The sequence below is a fragment of the Geotrypetes seraphini genome, chromosome 1 (genome assembly GCF_902459505.1).
Source record: "Geotrypetes seraphini chromosome 1, aGeoSer1.1, whole genome shotgun sequence".
NCBI lineage: Eukaryota > Metazoa > Chordata > Amphibia > Gymnophiona > Dermophiidae > Geotrypetes > Geotrypetes seraphini.
In genome coordinates, this window is record NC_047084.1 from 285,077,321 (window position 1) to 285,101,192 (window position 23,872).

The 23,872-nt window shown below is 43.6% G+C and overlaps 1 protein-coding gene across 1 annotated transcript in view; it reads right to left on the reverse strand.

Moving 5' to 3' along the window:
• SLC4A11 (solute carrier family 4 member 11) overlaps positions 1 to 23,872 on the reverse strand; it is a 294,972-nt gene that overhangs the window by 111,852 nt on the left and 159,248 nt on the right. The window contains exons 4-6 of the mRNA XM_033953141.1: positions 16,824 to 16,867; positions 8,058 to 8,289; positions 5,208 to 5,289 (exon numbers count right to left, since the gene is read on the reverse strand). Of these exons, the coding sequence (XP_033809032.1) occupies positions 5,208 to 5,289; positions 8,058 to 8,289; positions 16,824 to 16,867 (358 nt within the window). The remainder of the gene's footprint in view (positions 1 to 5,207; positions 5,290 to 8,057; positions 8,290 to 16,823; positions 16,868 to 23,872) is intronic.

Sequence of the window (23,872 nt, forward strand, 5' to 3'; positions counted from 1 at the left end):
GTTCATTTGTAAAGTGGTGATTGTTATGTATCAATTTTTTTCAAATTTACATTTACTGTTTTTATATTTTGCATAGTATTAGGGGACAAGTGTCACTGTTTCTGTGATGTTGCATTGTATGCAGAGTCTGGTTTCTTGGTGGTTCAGTTTAACTTTTGTCTACATATTTTTATTTTTAGTTTGTGATTATTCCATATTGGGCGAGGGTGTATCTGTGTTCTGTGTGTATGAAAAGGACATGGTTTTCTGTTAGCATCAACTGTACAGGATCAATTGATTTTGCAGGATCTGGTTTGTTTAGTCTTACTGTGCGTGTGTTGGTGTTCTAGTGCTCACTGCAGTGTTTAAGTTGCTGCCTTGTCCTAGGTGTACCCTTGTTGTGCGACTCAGATTATTACTAAAAATAACTTTTTTATATAGAGGAGAGGGTTGTTAAAAATGATTAGCACTGGCTGTCAAATATACTAGGTACGCCACTGGATTTAATGACCCTATTCTAACAACCAAATTTCCCCGTCCCGCCCGGCTACTTTTTCATGCCACCCGGCTGAAAAAAATTTCTGGGGAGAGCATTGATGCCCGTTACATTAACAGGTGCTAGAACAGATGTGTCTGTCTGTCTTTTTCTGTCTCTCTCTCTGTCTTTGGCCACTGTCTGTCTGTTCTTCTGTCTCCCTCTGTCGCTCTCTGTGTATGTCTGTCTTTCTGTGTGTCTCTCTCTCTCTCCTTGGTCTGTGTGTCCTTCTGTCTCTCTCTCTCTCTCTTTCTCTCTCCTTGGCCGCTGTCTGTGTATCTGTCTGTCTTTCTGTCTCTTTCTCTCCTTGGCCGCTGTCTGTGTATCTGTCTGTCTGTCTTTCTGTCTCTTTCTCTCCTTGGAGCTGTCTATCTGTCTCTCTCTCTCCTTGGCCGCTGTCTGTGTATCTGTCTGTCTTTCTGATTCTCTCTCCCCTTGGCCGCTGTCTGTGTGTCTTTGTCTTTTTCTCTCTCTCTCGTTGGCCGCTGTCTGTGTGTCTGTCTTTCTGGCTCTTTCCCTTCCTCCTGTTCCCCGCCTGCGCCCCGCTCCCCTTCTTTTGTCCTCCCCCTCCCCCCACCCCCTCTCTGCGGCAACGCCACCAGCCTCCAACACCATGGCAGCGAATAAACAGATCCTCAACCTCAACCCGCCCAATGAACTGGGCAGGCAGAGAGCGCAGCTCCTGCGAGTTGCAACGGTGCTCTGACCCAGAGGGTAGAGTGGAGGCAGAGAAGACCGTGCGACCAGGGAGCAGCAGTGGTTGTGGCCTTCCCTCCCCTAGCTCCATAGCTCGGTCACCGCTGCCTCCTTCTCTCTCCGGTGTTACCTCCAAACGTGCGCACGCACCGCACGCCACAAATCGAACACGGCCATAGAGTCAGAAACCACGGCGGCAGGGATCACAAAATAGTAAGCGCGCATGCAAGCTTAAGGTTTTATTATAGAGGATACAAACTTCATACTCATATCTAATATACATTCTTCTCCTCAAAGAATCATTCAGAGAGGGGACGAAGATGTCATGCCAGTCCCTTCTCCGTGGCCTCCTGCATTAGGAGTCAGCAAGCAGTGCTCTTTACTTGTTGCTGCCACTTCCTCTGCTGGTTTCCTTTTAAAGTCAGAACCAAACAGCAGGTAAGATGCACTGCGTGCTGACTCCCCCTCATGACATCTATAATGCTTAAAGGAAGAAGGTGTGTGTTTGTGTGGGGGGTGGGGGTGAGGGGAGGAGGGAAGAGATAATTCTATGGGATGAGTAGGGGAAGAAGAGGGAAGGTGGAGGGGTGCCATAAAGTGAATTCGGTACTGGGCATGCCACAACAAAAGGTTGTGAGAGACTACTTTATTTGCCCCTTTGTTTATTTTTGTGTGTTTAGACTTGAACAGTACCACGAGCATTTACTGTTTTGTTTTGAATGAATGTACAATAAGAATATGAAATGCAAACCTAGCATGAATCCTGTAAACATAGATGGCATACATTCTGCCAGAATGACAGTTTTTTGTTTTGAATGAATGTACAATAAGAATATGAAATGCAAACCTAGCATGAATCCTGTAAACATAGATGGCATACATTCTGCCAGAATGACAGTTTTCCAGTTTGGTAATAAAAAAACAAACAAACCAATTACTGTACACGCACAGTCATCATCACATTCCACATGGCAATTATGAAATGTTGATTAAGATGCTACCAAGGAAGACATCCAGGAAAAAAAAATAGTACAAAAAGTCCCACTGAGTAGTGAGTTTACCAGCTTACTGGCTATTATCCTATACTTTGAGTAATAAAGTGATGCGGTAAAGTACTAATAATGACTTGTTTCAACAGTACCCTAGAGCATTAGATTTGAGGACTTTAGAAATAATACTCAAAGGGGCCTATGTAATAAAAGGCATATTTAAAAACAGCAGGTAATGTGTTACCCATCAGCGCTAATGCAATTTTTCAAACATAATTGTATAAGAATCTATGTACCAAAGGTTTATCGATTCCAACGTTTTGTACCCAATTTCAGCAAACTTGGGTCATTCAGAAGTGCCCAGCCTATATTAATGAGATATGCTCCATCCTAGAAGAGGAAGCAATTCTACAGTCTACCTAATAATGGTCAATGGATCTACTCTACATACAAATATATATTTTTTAAACTATTAGCATTGATTACACCCTTCAGCAACAAATTACACAGTTTAATTGTGAGATGACTAACCTTAAACTGACATGGGGGTAATTCCAAATTATGGCCCCTTTTATCAAGCTGCGCTAGAGGTTTTTAGCGTGAGCCAGTGCGGTAAATGCTTCGATGCACATAGAATTCCTATGAGCATTAGAGCACTTACTGCAGGCTCTTACTGCACTTTTTTGGCTTGTGAGTTACTTTTAAAATGACCAAGTCAAAATTATCTACCAAAAATACAAATTTTAAAAACACACAAAGCACACTATACAGTAACAGAAAACTGTTAATTCTCATTTATATTCAGGGGTTTTTCAAAGAGATAAAGGCAGACGACTTTAAAATAGGCAATGTCACCTCAGTAACAACTACAGAAAAATAGACCAATGTAGTGCAAAATATAGACAGCAGATATAAATTCTCAAAACTAACACATTTTCATCACTAAATTGAAAATAAAATCATTTCCTTCTGACTGTGCATCCAACATTTCTTTCTTTCTGCCTCCTGCTCACTTCCTCTCCTCTGGAGCTCATTCCCTTCCCCAACCAACATCTCTCTCTGTCCCTCCAGGAGTCCAACTTTTCTTCCTCTCTCATCCCCCAGATCATGTGCAGCATTTTTCACCACTGCCCACTAGCCTCATGCTCATTTCTCCTTTTATCATCCCTCTCTAACACTATGCGACATATCTTCCTCCATTACTATGCCCAACATTCCTCCCCCTTGCATCCCCTTCAATCTATCCCTCTATTCCCTCTCCACCACCATATCCAACCTTCTATTCCCCATGCATCTCTACCTCACTCCTCTTTCTCTCTATGCCTAATTTTCCTCTTCCTTTCCCCATGTGCACTATCTCTATCTCTTTCCCTCTTATTTACACACTCAGGCCCAACAACTGTCTCTCTCTATTCCCTCCCTCCTATGTCCCAAGTTAGTGCCCCCTTCTTCCCTTCCTTATGTCTGTCCATGCCCCCTCCCTTCCTTCTATATCCCCAAGTTTGTGCCCCCTCCCCCTCACTGCCTTCCAGCCTTTGTCCCCCTTCCTCTTCTCCCCGAAGCCAATCCATGCAGAAGCCTTCCTGCCCCCTCCCCGGCTGCCAACCAACATCTCCATTCAATCATTCCCTGCCACCGCATCTCCGGGCAAGGAAGGGCCAAGCGCGTGCAACGGTTACATGCCGCTGGCCCACAAGCCTTCCTCCCCCTCCCCCCCGATGTCAATTCTGACATCAGAGAGAAGGTCCGGGCCAGCCAAGTTTTTGAAACTTGCTTACTACATACACATATACAATTATACACATACAATTAATGTGTGTGTAATTGTATATGCATATCAAGGAGGTATTCCTGGGACCAGGTTTGTGGCTGAAAGTGTATCGACATGTGCACTTTTGGATTTTCTCAGGAATATTTACATGCTTATAATTATACATGTATATTTGTCCATGTGATTTTATAACAGCACTTTTAGGAGTGAAAAGAATGTTTATTACTTTCCCGTCTGCATTAAACATTCTGATCCACTCCTTGATAATTCAACAAATCGATTACTGTAATACATTATATATTGGAATACAACAGAAAGATTTAAAGAACTTACAATCGATCTAAAACACTGCCATTCATCTGATTCACAAAGCAAAAATATTTGATCACATTATGCCACTACTAAAAAGAAAAAAAGCACACCAGCTCCCACTATCCCACAGGATTACATACATGTTCAAATCACATTATTATGACCGCCTGCTAATATCTAGATTAACTGCATCTGGCAGCATGGCCGGCTGCTAGATGCCATGGGAGTGACTCCATAAGATGTTGGATGGCTGATAGAGGTATCTGGAGCCATTCAGACTACATTGCATCTGATAGTTGCCTAACACCAATTCTGGCATTAGCCACGCCTACAGTGGAATTAGGCATCGTAAAGCGCCTCCGTAGGTATAATGCTTTTTTTTTTTTTAAAGTGTTGCAACTTAAGTTAGGCGCAGGTAAATGCTTACCAGTGCCTAACTTAGCGCGCTGTTTATAGAATATGGGACATTATGAATAAAATGAGTCTAGGCACTTGACAAACTAGCTCGCCAAAAAAATAATGTAGTGTTGTTCTATTAGGGGAGATGGTCCTTTGGTTTGCTTATAAAGTCTATAAATTGGATTACAAGTTTCAATATCAATTACCTTACTGGATAACTACTACTACTATTTATTATTTCTATAGCGCTACCAAACGCACGCAGCGCTGTACATCAAATTGAGTGAATATTGTGCGCTATAGTAAATGTGGAACTCTAGCATTAGTGAATAGAAAATATCTAAGTGTCTAATGTTAGCTGGAATACATAAGTAAAGGACAGTTTACATACACTAAAGGCTTTCTTATTGTCAGTTTCTTTTCACAAAGTTAGCTATTTATCGATATAAATGTCACTTATGTAAAGTACTTTTAAATTTCTCTTGAAATGTTTAAAATACAGAAAGTTTTAGGAGGTTTCACTTACATGATACAGAGCCAAGACTGCTGATATTGCACTCCCATAGCAGTTGCTGTGACCCCCTGAATTGTATCTGATAGGAGGTGAACTGGAAAACAAATTTAGTAAAAAGATATCAAAACAATTTAAGAGTTTACTTGACTTTAAAAAATGTATGCCATCCCAGTTTCATGAAAAGCAAAGTTACTTACTTGTGACAAGTGCTGTGAACAGGAAGATTAATCAGGCACACAAGTGGGTGGCATCATCCGCTGGTGCCAGGACAGAACAGATAACCAGTGTACGTTTCTTAGCATGCATAGCCTCATCCATATGCAGTGCATTTAGTTTAAAGCTCACGATTCACTCTTAGAAGGGTAGGTAGGATTGTAAGCCTGATTAATATTTCTGTTTACAGAGACCACACGTTGCAGGTAAGCAACTTTGCTTTCACTGTCCACAATCAGGTTTGAATCAGGCACATAAGTGGATTACTTCATTTTTCCAAGTAAATTTCTCAGGGTTAAGGTGTAACCCAGGATGACATAAGTTGAATACATCACAAGACAGATTTCTTTGTTCTGCTTGTCTGAATGCACTGTTGCTGACTGAAAAGTAGTCCAGACAGTAGTGTGAAAAGAAGATATGAAGCAAGGCCAAAGTAGCTGCCTTGCAGATGCCATTTAAGAAAACAGTTTCTAAAACATCTACAGTTAACATTAATGACTCTGATCTGATGAGGTTTGACTGCATTGAATAGAAGAATACCAGTAAGATAAATAGAGAATATTAGTGTATGCTTTGCCTCAGGCGTACAAAGTCTGTTGGGATCAAAGGAAATGAAAAACTATGTAGACCATCTACTGGACTTTCTTCTTCTAAATATAAGAGCCCACTTACCGTCCAGAGTATGGAGGGTTTTTTCATGTTGGTGTTTATGTGGTTTAGTATAGAAGATAAGTAGAACTATTTCTTCAATAAAGAAAAAGAATCATCATCTTTGACAGGAATACAGGATAATCATGTAAAACTACTGTATGATGATGTAACTGGGTATAAGATCAAAAGTGACATTCTTCTAATCTACTAGAAAAAGTATTTTCCAATATTAGTCTTTTCAGCACTTGTGTAGAGATTAATAGACTACATTCAAGTCCCACTGTGGGAAGCTTCTGTATTGGTGGTTTTAAATGAAGATGGTCTCTCATAAATTTAGATACAATAGAAAACTGGGAAGCAAGAGCTTGACCTATCATGAGATGATAGGCTGAGGAAATACTGAGATGTACTCAAATAGAGAACATCTGATATTCAGTTTTGTGAAGATGAAGCAGATAACAGAATATGTTAGAAAATCAGACAAAAAATGTCTCCATTTGGAGGCAAGCATATTGTGGAAAATTTTATGGCTTCCACTAATGTCATGCATTGGAAGTGGCAGTCCTAATGAAGCAACTAAGCACTGCTCATCTTCCATAATGTCAGAGTAACAGACCTAAGGTTGACATATAAAAAGTCTACCAATCGGGTCATTCCATGTCAAGTGGTCTAATTTTAGAAAAGTGCCCCTCCTCATCATCATGGATTTTGATGAAACTTTGTATGCTGAATCCTACATGATCCAAACGAACTCTGGAAAAGTTTAAGATCCGCCAGTGGAATACTTGTGGAGATAAAGCTCTTTGTTTGACACCATATCACGACCATGTACAGTATCCCTCCACAATTTTTGCAACCGAGTCAAAATATTTCCTTGGCCATTGAAAATAAACAAATGAAACTTGGCAATCTTATACAACTTTTTATGATTTATTTAATGGAACTAATGCGGATTTTAATTTTTTGAAACTGGCGTATGTATAAAGCCTCAAAGTGGGCCGAAAAAATGTACTAGCATTATTCAATAAAATTGGCGTGTTATCTGCATACCCCCAAATTCTATAATGCCGCCTAAAATTAGGCGTCTACATCAGTGCGCCTAAATTAATAGGCTTAATTAGTGCTGACAACTGGTAATTAATACTTCATAATTGTTGTTAACTGGATTTAATTGAAAGTTAGGCACCTAACTTAAAAAATACAATTCTATAAAAAATAGGTGCCTAGTTCAATGCGCTTATGTAATTAGGGGGCAGGTCATAAGCATTTTTTGAGTTAGGAGCCTGTTTTTGACTTAGGCACAAGTATTTAGTCCATGAAACCTTGGCATAAATATGGTGCGGCTAAAAGTTGGGACACTAGAGTGTGATTCTATAAAGTCTGTCTAAATTTTTATACAATCGTGCTTAGCACTACACTAGTTGCCAATTTTTTAGGCAACCTATATAGAATTGGGGCCATGGTATATAATAGCAATATAACAGCAAATGGGCTGTATTGGTGGGTGGAGTGTGGGCATGTCATGGGCGTTCCGACTAGCAATGCACTTACCTTACAGAATAGTATCGGATGACTGTATTGCTTGGTGCACTTACGCATGCCAGCTTATTCCTTCAATTGAATAGGCGAAAGCTGCCACTTTTAAGTTTTAGGGCGCTAAAGCAGCTTTGCGCTATTATTCTGTAACGGGGTTAAGTACACCTTAATGCCATTATAGAATTAGTGTTACTATACCCCATTATCGTGCCTACAATTAGGTGCCACTTTATAGAAATGCTCTTAAAGATTTCCCTTATTTATTTCTGACAAAAGTCACACACAAAAAAAAGCAGAGTAGGAAAGAGAGTTTAACAAAAGACTAGAATGATGAAGGACTGTGCTCCTAATCAACACCAAACTGGAAAAAACCTATAGTACTCCTATTTCACCCTTTCCTTGAGTGACTAGAGAAACCTTAGAAAGTATTTGGTTATAAGCCTTAATTCAGTTGTGGATTACCATTCCCTTCTCTGGGCATCCCTGAATCAGTAAATAAAGTGCTCATGATTTTCTCAAAGTTGCAGGTTGGTTCTGCATTATCTGAATCTTCGGCAAAACGCTTTAGCATCTCCCGCAGAACGTCATCCAGAGAAGTCGCTGTTTCATCTAGTATTATGATGGCTCTTGCCAGGAATCCATCCAGATCACGATGTGCTCTGACTTCTTCCTCAAAATTCTTTAATTTGAGGTACTGTACTCAGAAAAAAAGGCAGTGTATTAGCAGTCATCCTCAAGCAGCCTAACACACATAATGCTAGTACTATGATTTGAAATTCCACCTCTCACTGTTGGCCAACCAAACTGATCAGTTGGAGGGGGAGGAGCTGGAATAGTACATGCACGATTAGATTTTAAGAAGAAAAAACACTTTTAATTTTGAAGAACTTAAGAAAAGTTTATTTCCAGGTTCTTCCACATTATGTGGATGAGCCCGTGCTCATTGTTTGGGTCACTAAAAACAATTCAGATCAGTTTGTCATTTTCTTGTGCTAGAATATATACAAAATACTCCACATCAGACCTGCTACAGCATTCAGATACAGTGGCTTATATTAACTGGGTACAAATTAGAGAATTGCACAGGGACAGAAATCAAACCCATCCCCACTGGAATCAAACCAGTCCCCGTCTGTCCCTATAAAACTTCAGAAGTAGTTTTTTCATTTAATTATGCTACTGAATTAAAGGCTCTGGGCAAGAACCATTTACAAATAAGCAAAGACACTTTATTAATTTGGAAATATTAATTGGGAAGAATACATACTTTGTAAATGGGTCTCTGCCAGAGCCACTAATGTAAAATATAAAATATAAATATTCCAGCTGATGAGGACCCCCAAGCTATGTCAGCTGAGGATTTCCTCTGCAGGTGGCCGGGGGTCCCTTTTGCCAAGCTTGGCAGGCAGCAGTAGTGTCCCTGAGTCACAGATGCTGGCACCTCAGTGGCTCATGGATGCTGCCAGTGACTGCTGCGCTTGGTGGAAGGGAGTTCTGGCCGTCTCTAGAGGAGGTCCTCTGCTGGCATTGTTTGGGGATCCCCACCAGCCAGAGCAAGGGTCAAGTACTTCAACACTGGAGAAATAAAACCAGAAATTTCCTTTTCTTTTGAACACAATACAAAGACATTTGCTATATACATTTCCCAAAGCTAACATATTTCAGTCAATAAATTCATTTTTTACCTTTGTTGTCTGGAGACTTATTTTTCCATCAAGTTGGTTCCAGTTTCTCTTTTTTCTGCTTTTCCCATCTTCTGCTGTCCATTGGTTCCTACCATGATCCAGCATTTCTCCCTTCCTCCCATTGTACAGCATCCTTCCTCCCTTCTGTCCTGGATCAATCTCTCTCTTTTTCCCCTCCCCACTCCTGCACAGCATTTCTTCCTCTCTCCTCCACCCCATGTGCAATATATCTTCCACTCTCTCTCACTGTCCAACATATCTTTCTCATTCTCTCCCTTGCTGCAAAGGGAGCTGGGAAAGAGAGAGGGATCCAGGATGCATCTCTCCCATCCCATCTACTGCCACATCCAACATTTGTCCCTCTCTCATCCCCCGAACCATGTGCAGTATCTTTCATCCCTGCCCACCAGCCCCATGCCCAACATTTCTCCTTTTATCGCCCCTCTCCAACACCATGCCACATCTCTCCTTCTATTCCCTCCACCACTATATCCAATATTCCTCACTCTTGCATCCCTTTCAATCTGTCCCACTGTTCCTTCTCCACCGTCACATTTCTCCCTCTTATCTTTCTCCCCCATGCATCTGTACCTCACTCCTTTCTCTCTTCCTATAACCAAAAATTTTCCTCTTTCTTCCATTCCCTCTGTACACCATCTCTTTTTCCTTCTTACTGACACACTCATGCCCAACAATTCTCACTTTCTATTCCCTCCCCCACCTCAGCATCTCTTGCCCTCCCTCCATCCTATGTCCCAAGTGTGTGCCCCCTTCCTCTCTCCCTCCTCTGTCTCAAGATCATGCCCCCTCCCCCCTTCTGTGTCCAAACACACTCCCTCCCTTCTGTGTCCCAGGTTTAGGCCTCTTCCATGTCCCAATGTGCTCCCTCCTTTATACCAAGTTCATGCCCCCTTTTTCTCCTTTCCTTGATCCAACTTGTGTGCGTGTGCACACCCGCTCCCTCCCTCTTTTTCTTCCCCCTCCCACAAGACTGTACCGGAGCTGTCCAGGTCGGTTGCCTCCTTCCTGCTTTCCAGTCACACTTCTTCGAGGGGCTGCAGACCCTGCACGTGGCTTACCCGAAGCCTTCCTTCCGACGTCAGCTCTGACATCAGAGGGAAGGCTTCCGGGTCGGCTACAGGTGGCTTGCTGGGAGCGCTGCGCGCTGCTTTGTAGAGGTGCAAGTGCTGGCGGAGAGCAGCAAAAGGAGGCACACCAAGGTATTCGAGAATCTTGAGCTGCCTCCAACCCTGCAGGATCCCCGCGACCACAAGGGGGGTCTCCATGGAATCCCACAACCTGAGGGGGCATCCCCACGGGATCCCCATGGGTTCTGCGGGATTCTCGTCACCCCAATTCCTGTGCTGCTCTTTAGTACAAATAGCCAGATTTTTATTTTGTGTGTTGGGTACTAGAATGATATTTGCCTGCTTAGTTCAATAATTTATTATGCTCTGATCTTCTTGAAACCTTAAGGAGGTAATGCTGAAGAGGGCTGTACACACACAAAAAAGCCTTACATAAAACTAAACTGCCATTTCTGCACCTTTAAGAGCAAATGTCTACAAGATCATGCATGTGTATAGGCATTCCTGGGAGTGCCTTTTGAGTGGAAGGGGAGTTAAAATATATGCATGTGTTTTATAAAACAAAATTTGTGCATATTTACACTAATGTGTAAATGTGCATGCTGTTGGGAGTCTACTTGATATAGGTAAATAGACAGCTATGTGGTCTTGAAAAAAAAAAAAATCACATGATCTTATAACCAACTAGCCTCCAATTAGGGCAACTTATATGGACACAAGGAACTTAAAAAAAATTTTTTTTATTAGGGGTCAGTATTATTTCTAAAGATAACTCACATTCCCCCTCTTTTACTAGCCTTTTTAGCACGTGGGGGGGTCCGGGGAGGGGGGTCATTGGGGGTCCGGCAGGAGGGATTGGGTACCTTCCTGCCGTGATTATTGGGGGCGGGAGTGGGGGGGACTGGCAGCCGTGGCCGCTATACTTATTGCGGTAGGGAGATCCATTGCCACGATAAGTATAGCGGCAGCGTCTATAGTAACTCGGTTCTGTAACCGGCGTGTGTAACATGGACGGCTACAAAATTGGGTTTATTTTGGGAGAGTGTAGGCCCGATTTGGTAAAGGAGGAGGAACAGTCCAGAGTCTGTTACTGAGAAAGGCACAGGGAAAGCCACTGCTTGCCCTGGATCGGTAGCATGGAATGTTGCTACTCTGGGTTTTGGTCAGGTACTAGTGACCTGGATTGGCCACTGTGAGAATGGGCTACTGGGCTTGATGGACTTTTGGTCTGACTCAGTACAGCTATTCTTAAGTTCTTATATTTACTAAGTGCAAGGAGGGATAGTTTCCAGTATGTGCAGGCTGAATTTGTGACTGTAGTCTAATGTTTTATATGTATTTATGTACATACATATAAAAGATTAGACTACAGTCTCACAAATTCATCCTGCACACACTGTAAAACTGTCCTCCTTGTAGATCCTAAACCAGAAAGCTCCTATCACAATGGCACTGAAACCTTGAAATATAATTTTAATGCGAGGTGATCATTCCAAGACCCTGTTCTCAATGAGTTACTGCACTGATGGAATCTATTATAGGAATGAAATATTGAATTGTACTGCATTCTCCATTTCATGCAAGATATCTATAACTAGCGAAAACAATGGCAAGGCCAAAGGCACTAATCAAAGCAACAATTTTCAGTGGGGCATCTGTGTAAAAACCAAGTCTTTTTCATTGCTTTGGTCATTACATCTAGTGGCAAGCTTTATAAGACAGTTTCTAAAAGGATACCAAGAATGTGTTCCTGTCAGCTGCATTTTACATCTTTGATGTATTAAAGCATGGCAGCAAAGGAGGATACAAAGGGCAAACATTTGAACTGTGCACTTTATCATGCAGTCACTTGTGCTGCCCTCATAAATTTTTATGAAGCATATATTACTACTGGGATGCCATCAATAATTATCTCAACACTTTTCTTCTTATTTATTGATATTTTTATATAATTCAGGTAATAACTTTATTTAGGAGGAAGCGAGAGATAAAAAAAGAACGGCAGAGGTGAGGAAGCTGCGGGGCAGAAGAGAGAGGTGCCTGCAGAAATAAAGACATACCCGAATATACAGATTTACCAGGAGAAACGGCTTCTTTTTGGGTCATAGCCAAGGAAATATCTCCTAATTTCTTTTTGGTAAAATGTTGGTGCATCTCAGAACCTGATAAATCTAGAGATGGAATGAGGTACAGCCTCAAAATGTTGTTTTTGAGTTTCAGGAATGACTCAAGTTATACAATTAAAACCACTGCAGGTTATGAGCCAAAAACTGATAATTGCTGTGGTGGGCTTTTACCAAGGTGTACTGCCAAGCAGTGCACAAAAAATGCCAAGCTGCCCATCGACATAGCTCAGCATTTAGCATGCTCTGCTTGGCAGGGCACCTTCATAAAAGGACCCATGTGCTCCTTATTAATGGCAAGACAGATTTGTTTCGCTTATCTAACGGAACAAACTTCCTTCCATGTAGAATCAAAAATGACATCAACTGGTAGATTACTAATATAATATTAATTACGAGGTCAATATTAAAATGGTTTGTCTAACTCTTACAGTATCGATGTGGGCTACAAAAAAATAGGAGCCACACTAAAAGTGTCAGGCATCTCTTCACAGGTTTGGAGAGCTATGTATGTTAACGCACACAGCTTGGGCAACAAAATCCTGGAACTAGAAACAGATAAGGAATGCTGACCTTGACGAAGTAGGGATATCCGAGACCTGGTTCACAGACTCGCATGGGTGGGATATGATTATACCAGGCTACAATCTACTTCGTCGAGACAGAGAGGGCAAGTTAGGAGGGGGGGTAGCACTATACACTAAGGATAATATCAAAACTACCAGAATCACAGAGGTTAGATACACAGGGGAATCACTTTGGGTAAACCTGGCCAGAGGGAATGAAAAATGCCTTTACTTCGGTGTGGTATACAGACCTCCAAAACAACAGGAAGAAAAAGACAAGGAATTGATTGAAGACATAGAGAACATCATTTTGCGTGGTGACACAGTACTGTTAGGGGACTTCAATATGCCAGATGCAGATTGGAACACACTCTCCGCGACTACGAGTGGTAGCAGAAGAATATTAACCTCCATTAAGGGTGCACAACTCAAACAAATTGGATTGGAGCCCACAAGGGAACAGACAATACTGGACCTGGTACTCACCAATGGAGACAGTGTCTCAGAGGTATCAGTAGAAGACACGTTGGCCTCCAGTGACCACAACATGGTGTGGCTCAACCTCAGGAAAGGCTTCTCTAAATCAAACACAGCAACGAGGGTCCTCAACTTTAGGGGCGCAGACTTTGACCACATGAGAGACTTTGTCCATCAAGAGCTGCAAAACCATGCAGAAACTGACAATCCGGAAACTATGTGGTCAAATCTGAAATCCATCCTGAACGAAGCAATTAACCGCTACATTAATACAGTAAGCAAACGCCGGAGAAACAAAAGACCACAATGGTTCAGCAAGAAAATTTCGGACCACATTAAAAAGAAAAAAGAAGCATTTATCACCTACAAACATCTTGGGAAGAGGGAGGCAAAGGAAGACTATCTAGTCAGATCGAAAGCTGTCAAAAAGGCAGTCAGGGAGGCCAAACTACGAACAGAAGAAGATCTAGCACGGAACATTAAAAAAGGGGATAAATCCTTCTTCAGGTACATTAGCGACAGGAAGAGAAACAAGGATGGGATAGAGCACCTTAGGCAGTCAGATGGAAACTACGCGGAATCTGATTCTACCAAGGCAGTACTACTAAACGAATACTTCTGCTCAGTATTCACTTGTGAAGCACCGGGAGCTGGTCCACAACTACAGAAAAGAGACAGCCAAAAAGACCTGTTTCAGGATTTCGAGTTTACACCCAGTAGCGTCTACTACGAACTTTCAAGACTCAAAGTAGACAAAGCCATGGGACCAGACAATCTACACCCCAGGGTGCTCAGAGAGCTGTGTGAAGTTCTAGCTGAACCACTATCCGTGCTCTTCAATCTTTCCATGCGCACGGGAAGAGTACCCCTGGACTGGAAAACAGCTAACGTAATTCCACTCCACAAAAAGGGCTGCAGAACAGAAACAGAAAATTACAGACTGGTGAGTCTCACATCCATAGTGTGCAAACTCATGGAAACACTGATCAAACAGAAACTCGACCACATACTAGACGAAGAAAATCTACGTGATCCACACCACACGGATTTACCAGGGGAAGATCCTGCCAATCTAATCTGATTGACTTCTTTGACTGGGTGACTAGTCATCTGGATGCCGGGGAGTCCCTGGACGTGATTTATTTGGACTTCAGCAAAGCTTTTGATAGCGTCCCACACCGCAGGCTGTTGAACAAACTAAAATCTATGGGATTAGGGGATACACTCACTACATGAGTTAGGGATTGGCTAAGCGGTAGGCTTCAAAGGGTGATGGTAAACGGTACCCCCTCCAAAACGTCAGCAGTGACGAGTGGAGTACCACAGGGCTCCGTCTTAGGGCCGATTCTATTCAATTTATTCATAGGAGATATGACCCAAGGGCTTAGAGGAAAAGCGTCACTGTTTGCCGACGACGCCAAACTATGCAACATAGTAGGTAAAAGCAGTGTGCCTGACACTATGACGCAGGACCTACGGCAGCTGGAACAGTGGTCATCAACTTGGCAGCAAAGCTTCAATGCTAAAAAAGTAAAGTGATGCACCTAGGTAAAAAAAATCCACACAGAACTTACACACTAAATGGAGAAACCTTGTCCAAGACCACGGCAGAACGTGATTTAGGAGTGATCATTAGTGATGATATGAAGGCTGCTAATCAGGTGGAGAAGGCTTCGTCCAAGGCAAGACAAATGATGGGCTGCATCCGTAGGGGTTTTGTCAGCAGAAAACCTGAAGTCATAATGCCGCTGTACAGATCTATGGTGAGACCTCATCTGGAGTATTGTGTTCAATTCTGGAGACCGCACTACCGGAAAGATGTGTTGAGAATTGAGTCGGTTCAGCGAATGGCTACCAGGATGGTCTTGGGGCTCAGGAAACTCACGTACGAAGAAAAGGCTAAAAAAACTGCGGATGTACTCACTGGAAGAACGAAGAGAGGGGAGACATGATTGAGACCTTTAAGTATATTACGGGACGTATAGAGGTGAAAGAAGATATCTTCTGTCTTACAGGGCCCTCGGTCACCAGAGGGCACTCGCTGAAAGTCAGGGGAGGGAAATTTCATGGTGATACCAGGAAGTACTTCTTCACCGAAAGGGTAGTCGATCATTGGAACGAGCTACCTCAGCAGGTGATTGAGGCCAACAACGTATCAGATTTTAAGAGAAAATGGGATATTCACGTGGGATCTCTAGGGGAATAAAAGTCAGGGAGTGGGTCATTGGTGGAGGCATGGGTCATTGGTGGGTCATTGGTGTGGGCTGAGGCCTTTTTCTGCCGTCAATTTCTATGTTTCTATGTCCCATTTTATGCAATGCGACCTATTTACTTATTATTTGGGTTAACAGTAAAATAACTCATTGATGATTCTCTCCTTAATCAAACAAATCCATGTAGTTTAAATCTTACCACCAACTCACCACCTTATTGGCAGGGCAAATCATGGAATGAAAGGGGATAGGTCTTGATATACCTCTTTTCTGTGGTTACAATCAAAGTGGTTTCTATATTATATGCAGGTACTTATTTTGTACCTGGAGCAATGGAGTGTTAAGTAACTTTACAAGGAGCTGCATTGGGACTCGAACCTAGTTCCCCAGGTTCTCAGGACACTGCACTAACCACTAGGCTCCTTCTCCACTTGTTGGGGGTGTTTCTGGAGCCAGGTCCAATGGGAACTGGCTTCCAGGATAACACTAATTGGATAAACAGCTGACTTAAATGTAATTGGATAACTATCTAGATATGTGCAGCAGAAACCTATGTATCAAATTGTCTGAATATCTAGATAAATTTACCCAGATAAAAAATTATTTGAACAAAAAAATTAATATGGATGTCAGTAAATATGAATTCTTCAAGAAAACTAAAATAAATTCATTTTTAGCTACTTGGAAAGAAACAAACTGAGGCAAACAATCAGGTTTAGATTATATAGAATATGCTATATATGCACTTGCAATTAAATATACATTAATGCATGTACATGAAAAAATAAAATTAAAAAAATCCACCCCTCATTGCTAAAGTAATTTAATGACAATTTCTTTTAAGCAACAAGACCTCAATCCTGGTAAACTACTGCATTCAAAGCTTGCAGCTACAATTCTAGGCAGTCTATAGTGTCCCCTGGCTACATGCAATTAGCGCTACTGCAGTCAATTTAAACCACAGGAGGCTGCTATTGCATCCCACAGCAAAGCCACACTCTGCTGTTAGTTTTCAACTGCAGGTCCTGGGGGAGGAGAGGAGGAAAAATATAATTGTTTAAATTAAGATGACTTACTTTTCTCGATGTATGTAATAATACACATCCCGAACTGTCATTCTCTGTCAGGAAGAAAGGTAAAGAGATGGTAATGTTATCCCTGGGATAAAGTAGGAAAATGCAACATACCAAATTAAAAAAAATATATATTCTATGCCAGCACAGCAAAGAAAGCAACATAACCACATTACAGATGCATACCTCAACTCTCACTGGCTTCCAATTCCAGCAAGAATACTATTCAAATTCTACTGTCTACTATTTAAAACTTTAAACGGAGATAGCCCAACCTACTTGAACAACCATCTCATCCAAACCACCTCAACCAGACATAGGAAAACTCACACCCCCATTCACACACCCGCCAATCAAAAAAGTTAAACGGAAAAAAAATGATGGCCTCCTAGCCACTAAAGCAGCAAAAATAGACAACCAAAATCGCCAACCTTCTGATAGCGACCCCAGATTACAAAACGTTCAGAAAAGAAATAAAGACTATACTTTTCAAAAAATCCTAACCTCTCAAGCTTCCTTCTTTCATCCTTCTAACCCCCTGAACCCCCCAATCAACATGCTCTACTATTTTTTCCCCAAAAAGAACAAGAAATCTTTTTGTAAAACACCCTCTTTAACACTTTTGTAATCCGCCTTGAACCACAAGGTAAGGGCGGAATAGAAATCCCTAATGTGATGTAATAAATTTATATTCTACAGTATCAGGACAGAGGTCTATAGATGTCAAATAAAATTTATAGATATAGATATGACTAATGTCACTCATTTCAGTGATAAACATTTAAAAATGCACCTTTACCACAAAAAAATATCTGGCCCTGATGTAGCAAACTGTTAGGGCCTGTTTTACAAAGCCACGCTAGTGGCTGCTGTGCGGTAAAGGCCCCGAAGCCCATAGAGATTTAATGGGCTTCGGGGCTGTTGCTGTGCGGCTTTGTAAAACAGGTCCTTAGTCTCAGTGCAGGTGGTTTATTTCCAACTTAGTGCTGACTTTTTTACGCTTCGATTTTACTTATGATTTGGTAAGATCACAGCACACAAAGATTGCTGTACTGGAAGTAAACACCACATTAATCGTTGTGCTATTAGCTTGGAAATGGAGCTGCATACAAAATTATTTCTGATGAAGCAAACCAGAGGTGAAGTAAAAGTTAAAGATCCCTGTGCCAAGTGCCTAGGTCAGTTAGAAGAAGGGATTTGATATCTCACCTTTTTATGATTACAATCAAAGTGGTTTTTCTGTCCCTAGCAGGCTCACATATTTAAGGTTTTATTTCTTGAAGAGTCCCAGGAATAGGATTCCTGGGCCTGTAAGCCTTCAAAGTTAAGTCTGAGATAAAGTTAGGTGTTAACTTTCCCTCTGTTTTAGTTAAGTTCAATGGAAGTAGGGTTACCATAAGGCTCCAGAAAAAGGATGATGGACACTAAAAATCGAGTGGCCGAAAGAAGTCTTTATATATATATATTTTTTTTAAATCCAGCTAGACATCTAATTTATTTTGCCATTATCAAAAAAAAATCCAATTTAAAAATGTCCAAACAAGCAATTTGCATGTAGGAGGGGCCATCATTTTTAATGGACTGGTCACACAGACATGCCACTAGAGCAGTGGGGCACCCTAGGAAGCACTGCTGTGAAATTCACATTAAGGGTGCCAGGTACACATCTCACCATAACACCCGTACAAACTCCCCCAAAACCTACTGTACCTATCTGTTTGCCTTCCCATCCTTAAAGGGCTGGATCTACAAGAGATTCCTTGATAGATCTCTGTCATTCCAAGCAGGCAAATGGAATAAATGTCTAACCACCCTCATTTCAAATGCACCCTCCTACCAAACCTTCAGGAAATCAATTAAAACCTATCTCTTTGATAAATTTCTCCGACTCCCTCCCTGCCTTGTATCTCTGGTATGCCTCCGGATATACCTGACTTCTCTCAACTTGCTGAGCTAATCTGAATGTCTTGTATGTAACATCGCTGTCTGTGTACAGTCTCTTCCTCTGTAAACCGCTCTGAACTGTTGTGGTACTGCGGTATACAAAAATAAAGTTATTATTATTATTATTACCCGTCTATCACCCCAATAGTCCTTGTGCCTGCAGATGTCACCTATATGGTAGTATAGTGGGTTTTTGGTAGACTCACACTTTCTACCACAAGTGTACTAGTCAGGGTGGCAAATGGGCCTGGGTTCTCTTCTTAGAGGTCCACTACACTGCCCACCAGGCTACTCTAGAGACCTGCTTGCAGCTCTACTAGGACTAGTCATAGTACCTACATCTGTCATAGAGGCAGATATGTACAGTTTCATACAGATATTTGGGGGTGCAAAGGGGTAAGTGACTACTGGGGGAGTGTGTGGGGGCCATATTGGATGATGGTCGCTCTTCATTGTTGCAAGCAGGGGGGTGATATGTCCACTATCTCCTTTGTTGTTTGTCTAGTACCTGGAACCCTTATTGCGTACTCTCATGCTGGATGCTGCGGTGTCGGGAGTCCTGGTGGGGGCACAGGAGATAAAGTCTTGGCTTTTGCGGATGACCTCCTGGTGGTCTTGACGCAACCGCTGGTCTCATTGAACGCCATGTTGGGGGTGATCGATGAATTCTCTTTCTATTCTGGGTTCCAACTCAACCGTCATAAGTCGCTCATTCTTCCTTTGGATGCCACTCTGCCTCATACCTGGGTGGGCAAGTTCCCTTTTCTCTGGGCAGGTGACGCTATAAAGTACCTGGGTGTATGGATTCTGAGAGATTTATCCCGCTTATCTACACTAAATCTACAGATCTGCATGCAGTTCACAGAAACTAAATTTAAAGCTTTGGTTAGCATATCTCTTGTCGTTGATGGGGAAAATTGCCTTATATAACATGCTACTATTTCCCTATTGGTTGTACCTTTTCCAGATGCTCCCTCTCTCTTTTCCTACCTTGACATATTGGGCCTTTGTGTGCATGTTGAACACTTTTCTGTGGAATGGAAACAGCCCCAATTGGCATATCGGGTGATGGCAATACCTAGGGATAAGGGAGGCTTGGGGCTTCTGAACTTGAAGCTTTATATTGTAGCATGTCAGATGCGTCACCTCAACGATTGGTTCCGTAATGTCTCTCAGTTCTCGTTTACGGTGGCAGAAACCTTGTTACTGCATCCTCTGCATTTTAGTAGTCTGCTTCCTGCTCCACTGTGGTACTTCTCTACTGATATCCGATCGTTTCCCCTTTATTTTTTGATTTGTAAAGCTTGGCGACAGTTCTAAGGACTGTTGCGGATTCCATCAATAACGACCGTACTTCTACCAATTGGGGGTAATCCTCTTTTCACGCCAGGTATGACATCCACTTCAATTTGTTCTTGGCAGTTTAATAGTCTCTTATATCTTCACCAGGTCCTATTGGAAGATGGCTCCATCCACCCCTTTGTGGATCTTCGGGTGGAATTTTGGCTCTCGGCTTCAGATCATTTTGCATATTAGCAATTGCGCCATTACGTGTGTACACTGCTCACCATGGGGAGGAGGCACTAAAGACAATGGGGAGGAGGCACTAAAGACAATGGGGACGAGGCACTAAAGACAATGGGGACGAGGCACTAAAGACAATGGGGACGAGGCACTAAAGACAATGGGGACGAGGCACTAAAGACAATGGGGACGAGGCACTAAAGACAATGGGGACGAGGCACTAAAGACAATGGGGACGAGGCACTAAAGACAATGGGGACGAGGCACTAAAGACAATGGGGACGAGGCACTAAAGACAATGGGGACGAGGCACTAAAGACAATGGGGACGAGGCACTAAAGACAATGGGGAGGAGGCACTAAAGACAATGGGGAGGAGGCACTAAAGACAATGGGGAGGAGGCACTAAAGACAATGGGGAGGAGGCACTAAAGACAATGGGGAGGAGGCACTAAAGACAATGGGGAGGAGGCACTAAAGACAATGGGGAGGAGGCACTAAAGACAATGGGGAGGAGGCACTAAAGACAATGGGGAGGAGGCACTAAAGACAATGGGGAGGAGGCACTAAAGACAATGGGGAAGAGGTACTAAAGACAATGGGGAGGAGGCACTAAAGACAATGGGGAGGAGGCACTAAAGACAATGGGGAGGAGGCACTAAAGACAATGGGGATAAGGCACTGGGGGCACTAAAGACAGGAAGGGGCACTAAGGACATGGGAAGGAGGCACTGGGGCACTAAAGACATGGGAAGGAGGCACTGGGGGCACTAAAGATAGGAAGGGGCACTAAGGACATGGGAAGGAGGCACTGGGTGCACTAAAGACATGAGGAGGAGGCACTGGAGGCACTAAAGACATGGGGAGTAGGCACTAAAGACATGGGAAGGAGGCACTGGGGGCACTAAAGATAGGAAGGGGCACTAAGGACATGGGAAGGAGGCACTGGGTGCACTAAAGACATGAGGAGGAGGCACTGGAGGCACTAAAGACATGGGGAGTAGGCACTAAAGACATGGGGAGGAGGCACTGGGGGCACTAAAGACATGGGAAGGAGGCACTGGGGGCACTAAAGACATGGGAAGGAGGCACTAGGGGCACTAAAGACATGGGAAGGAGGCACTAGGGGCACTAAAGACAGGAAGGGGCACTAAGGACATGGGAAGGAGGCACTGGGGGCACTAAAGACAGGAAGGGGCACTAAGGACATGGGAAGGAGGCACTGGGGGCACTAAAGACAGGAAGGGGCACTAAGGACATGGAGAGGCGGCACTAAAGACATGGGGAGGCGGCACTAAAGACATGGGGAGGCGGCACTAAAGACATGGGGAGGCGGCACTAAAGACATGGGGAGGCGGCACTAAAGACATGGGGAGGCGGCACTAAAGACATGGGGAGGCGGCACTAAAGACATGGGGAGGCGGCACTAAAGACATGGGGAGGCGGCACTAAAGACATGGGGAGGCGGCACTAAAGACATGGGGAGGCGGCACTAAAGACATGGGGAGGCGGCACTAAAGACATGGGGAGGCGGCACTAAAGACATGGGGAGGCGGCACTAAAGACATGGGGAGGAGGCACTAAAGACATGGGGAGGCGGCACTGGAGGCACTAAAGACAGGAAGGGGCACTAAGGACATGGGAAGGAGGAGGCACTAAGGACATGGGAAGGAGGAGACACTAAAGACAATGGGGAGGAGGCACTAAAGACAATGGGGAGGAGGCACTAAAGACAATGGGGAGGAGGCACTAAAGACAATGGGGAGGAGGCACTAAAGACAATGGGGAGGAGGCACTAAAGACAATGGGGAGGAGGCACTAAAGACAATGGGGAGGAGGCACTAAAGACAATGGGGAGGAGGCACTAAAGACAATGGGGAGGAGGCACTAAAGACAATGGGGAGGAGGCACTGGGGGCACTAAAGACAGGAAGGGGCACTAAGGACATGGGAAGGAGGCACTGGGGCACTAAAGACATGGGAAGGAGGCACTGGGGGCACTAAAGATAGGAAGGGGCACTAAGGACATGGGAAGGAGGCACTGGGTGCACTAAAGACATGAAGAGGAGGCACTGGAGGCACTAAAGACATGGGGAGTAGGCACTAAAGACATGGGGAGGAGGCACTGGGGGCACTAAAGACATGGGAAGGAGGCACTAGGGGCACTAAAGACATGGGAAGGAGGCACTAGGGGCACTAAAGACAGGAAGGGGCACTAAGGACATGGGAAGGAGGCACTGGGGGCACTAAAGACATGAGGAGGAGGCACTAAAGACATGAGGAGGAGGCACTGGGGGCACTAAAGACATGAGGAGGAGGCACTAAAGACATGAGGAGGAGGCACTGGAGGCACTAAAGACATGAGGAGGAGGCACTGGAGGCACTAAAGACAAGAAGGGGCACTTAGGACATGGGAAGGAGGCACTGGAGGCACTAAAGACATGAGGAGGAGGCACTAAAGACAGGAAGGGGCACTAAGGACATGGGAAGGAGGCACTGGGGCACTAAAGACATGGGGAGGAGGCACTAAGGACATGGGAAGGAGGCACTGGGGCACTAAAGACATGGGGAGGAGGCACTAAAGACATGGGCAGGAGGCACTGGGAGCACTAAAGACATGGGGAGGAGGCACTGGGGGCACTAAAGACATGGGGAGGAGGCACTGGGGGCACGAAAGACATGGGGAGGAGGCACTGGGGGCACGAAAGACAGGAAGGGGCACTAAGGACATGGGAAGGAGGCACTGGGGGCACTAAAGACATGAGGAGGAGGCACTGGAGACACTAAAGACATAAGGAGGAGGCACTAAAGACATGAGGAGGAGGCACTGGAGGCACTAAAGACAGGAAGGGGCACTAAGGACATGGGAAGGAGGCACTGGGGCACTAAAGACATGAGGAGGAGGCACTGGAGGCACTAAAGACAGGAAGGGGCACTAAGGACATGGGAAGGAGGCACTGGGGCACTAAAGACATGGGAAGGAGGCACCGGGGGCACTAAGGACATAGGAAGGAAAGAGGGAGGGAATAGAAAGGGACAATTCTTGGGCCTGAGTGCAGAAATAAAGAAATGAAAGAAAGGATACACAGACAGAAGGAAACGCAACCAGAGACTCATGAAATCAATCACCAGACAGCAAAGGTAGGAAAAATGATTTTATTTTCAATTTAGTGATCAAAACGTGTCAGTTTTGAGAATTTATGTCTGCTGTCTATATTTTGCACTATATTTGTCTATTTTTCTATAGTTACTGAGGTGACCGAGCTTGCGGAGATGGAGCAGAAACAGGGTTTTAAAATTTTAGTCCTAGTAGTTTGCCGGTGCACAAAATAATTCTTTTATTTCTGCCGGTTCACGGGTGTAAAAAGGTTGAAAAACACTGATGTAGATAGAGTATGCTGGCTTTCTTTTTTGCCCAGCTGCACGCGTTCAAAAAGCCGCGCTTGCGCGGCTGCTCGAGTTGATCAATCTTCTCTCTTACAACTTCCTGTTTCCGGTTGCGTCAGAGGAGAATATTGAACAAATGAGCATCCGCACGTGCGGCTGGGCGAAAAAGAAAGCCGGGAAGAGATGGCGGAACACTGCA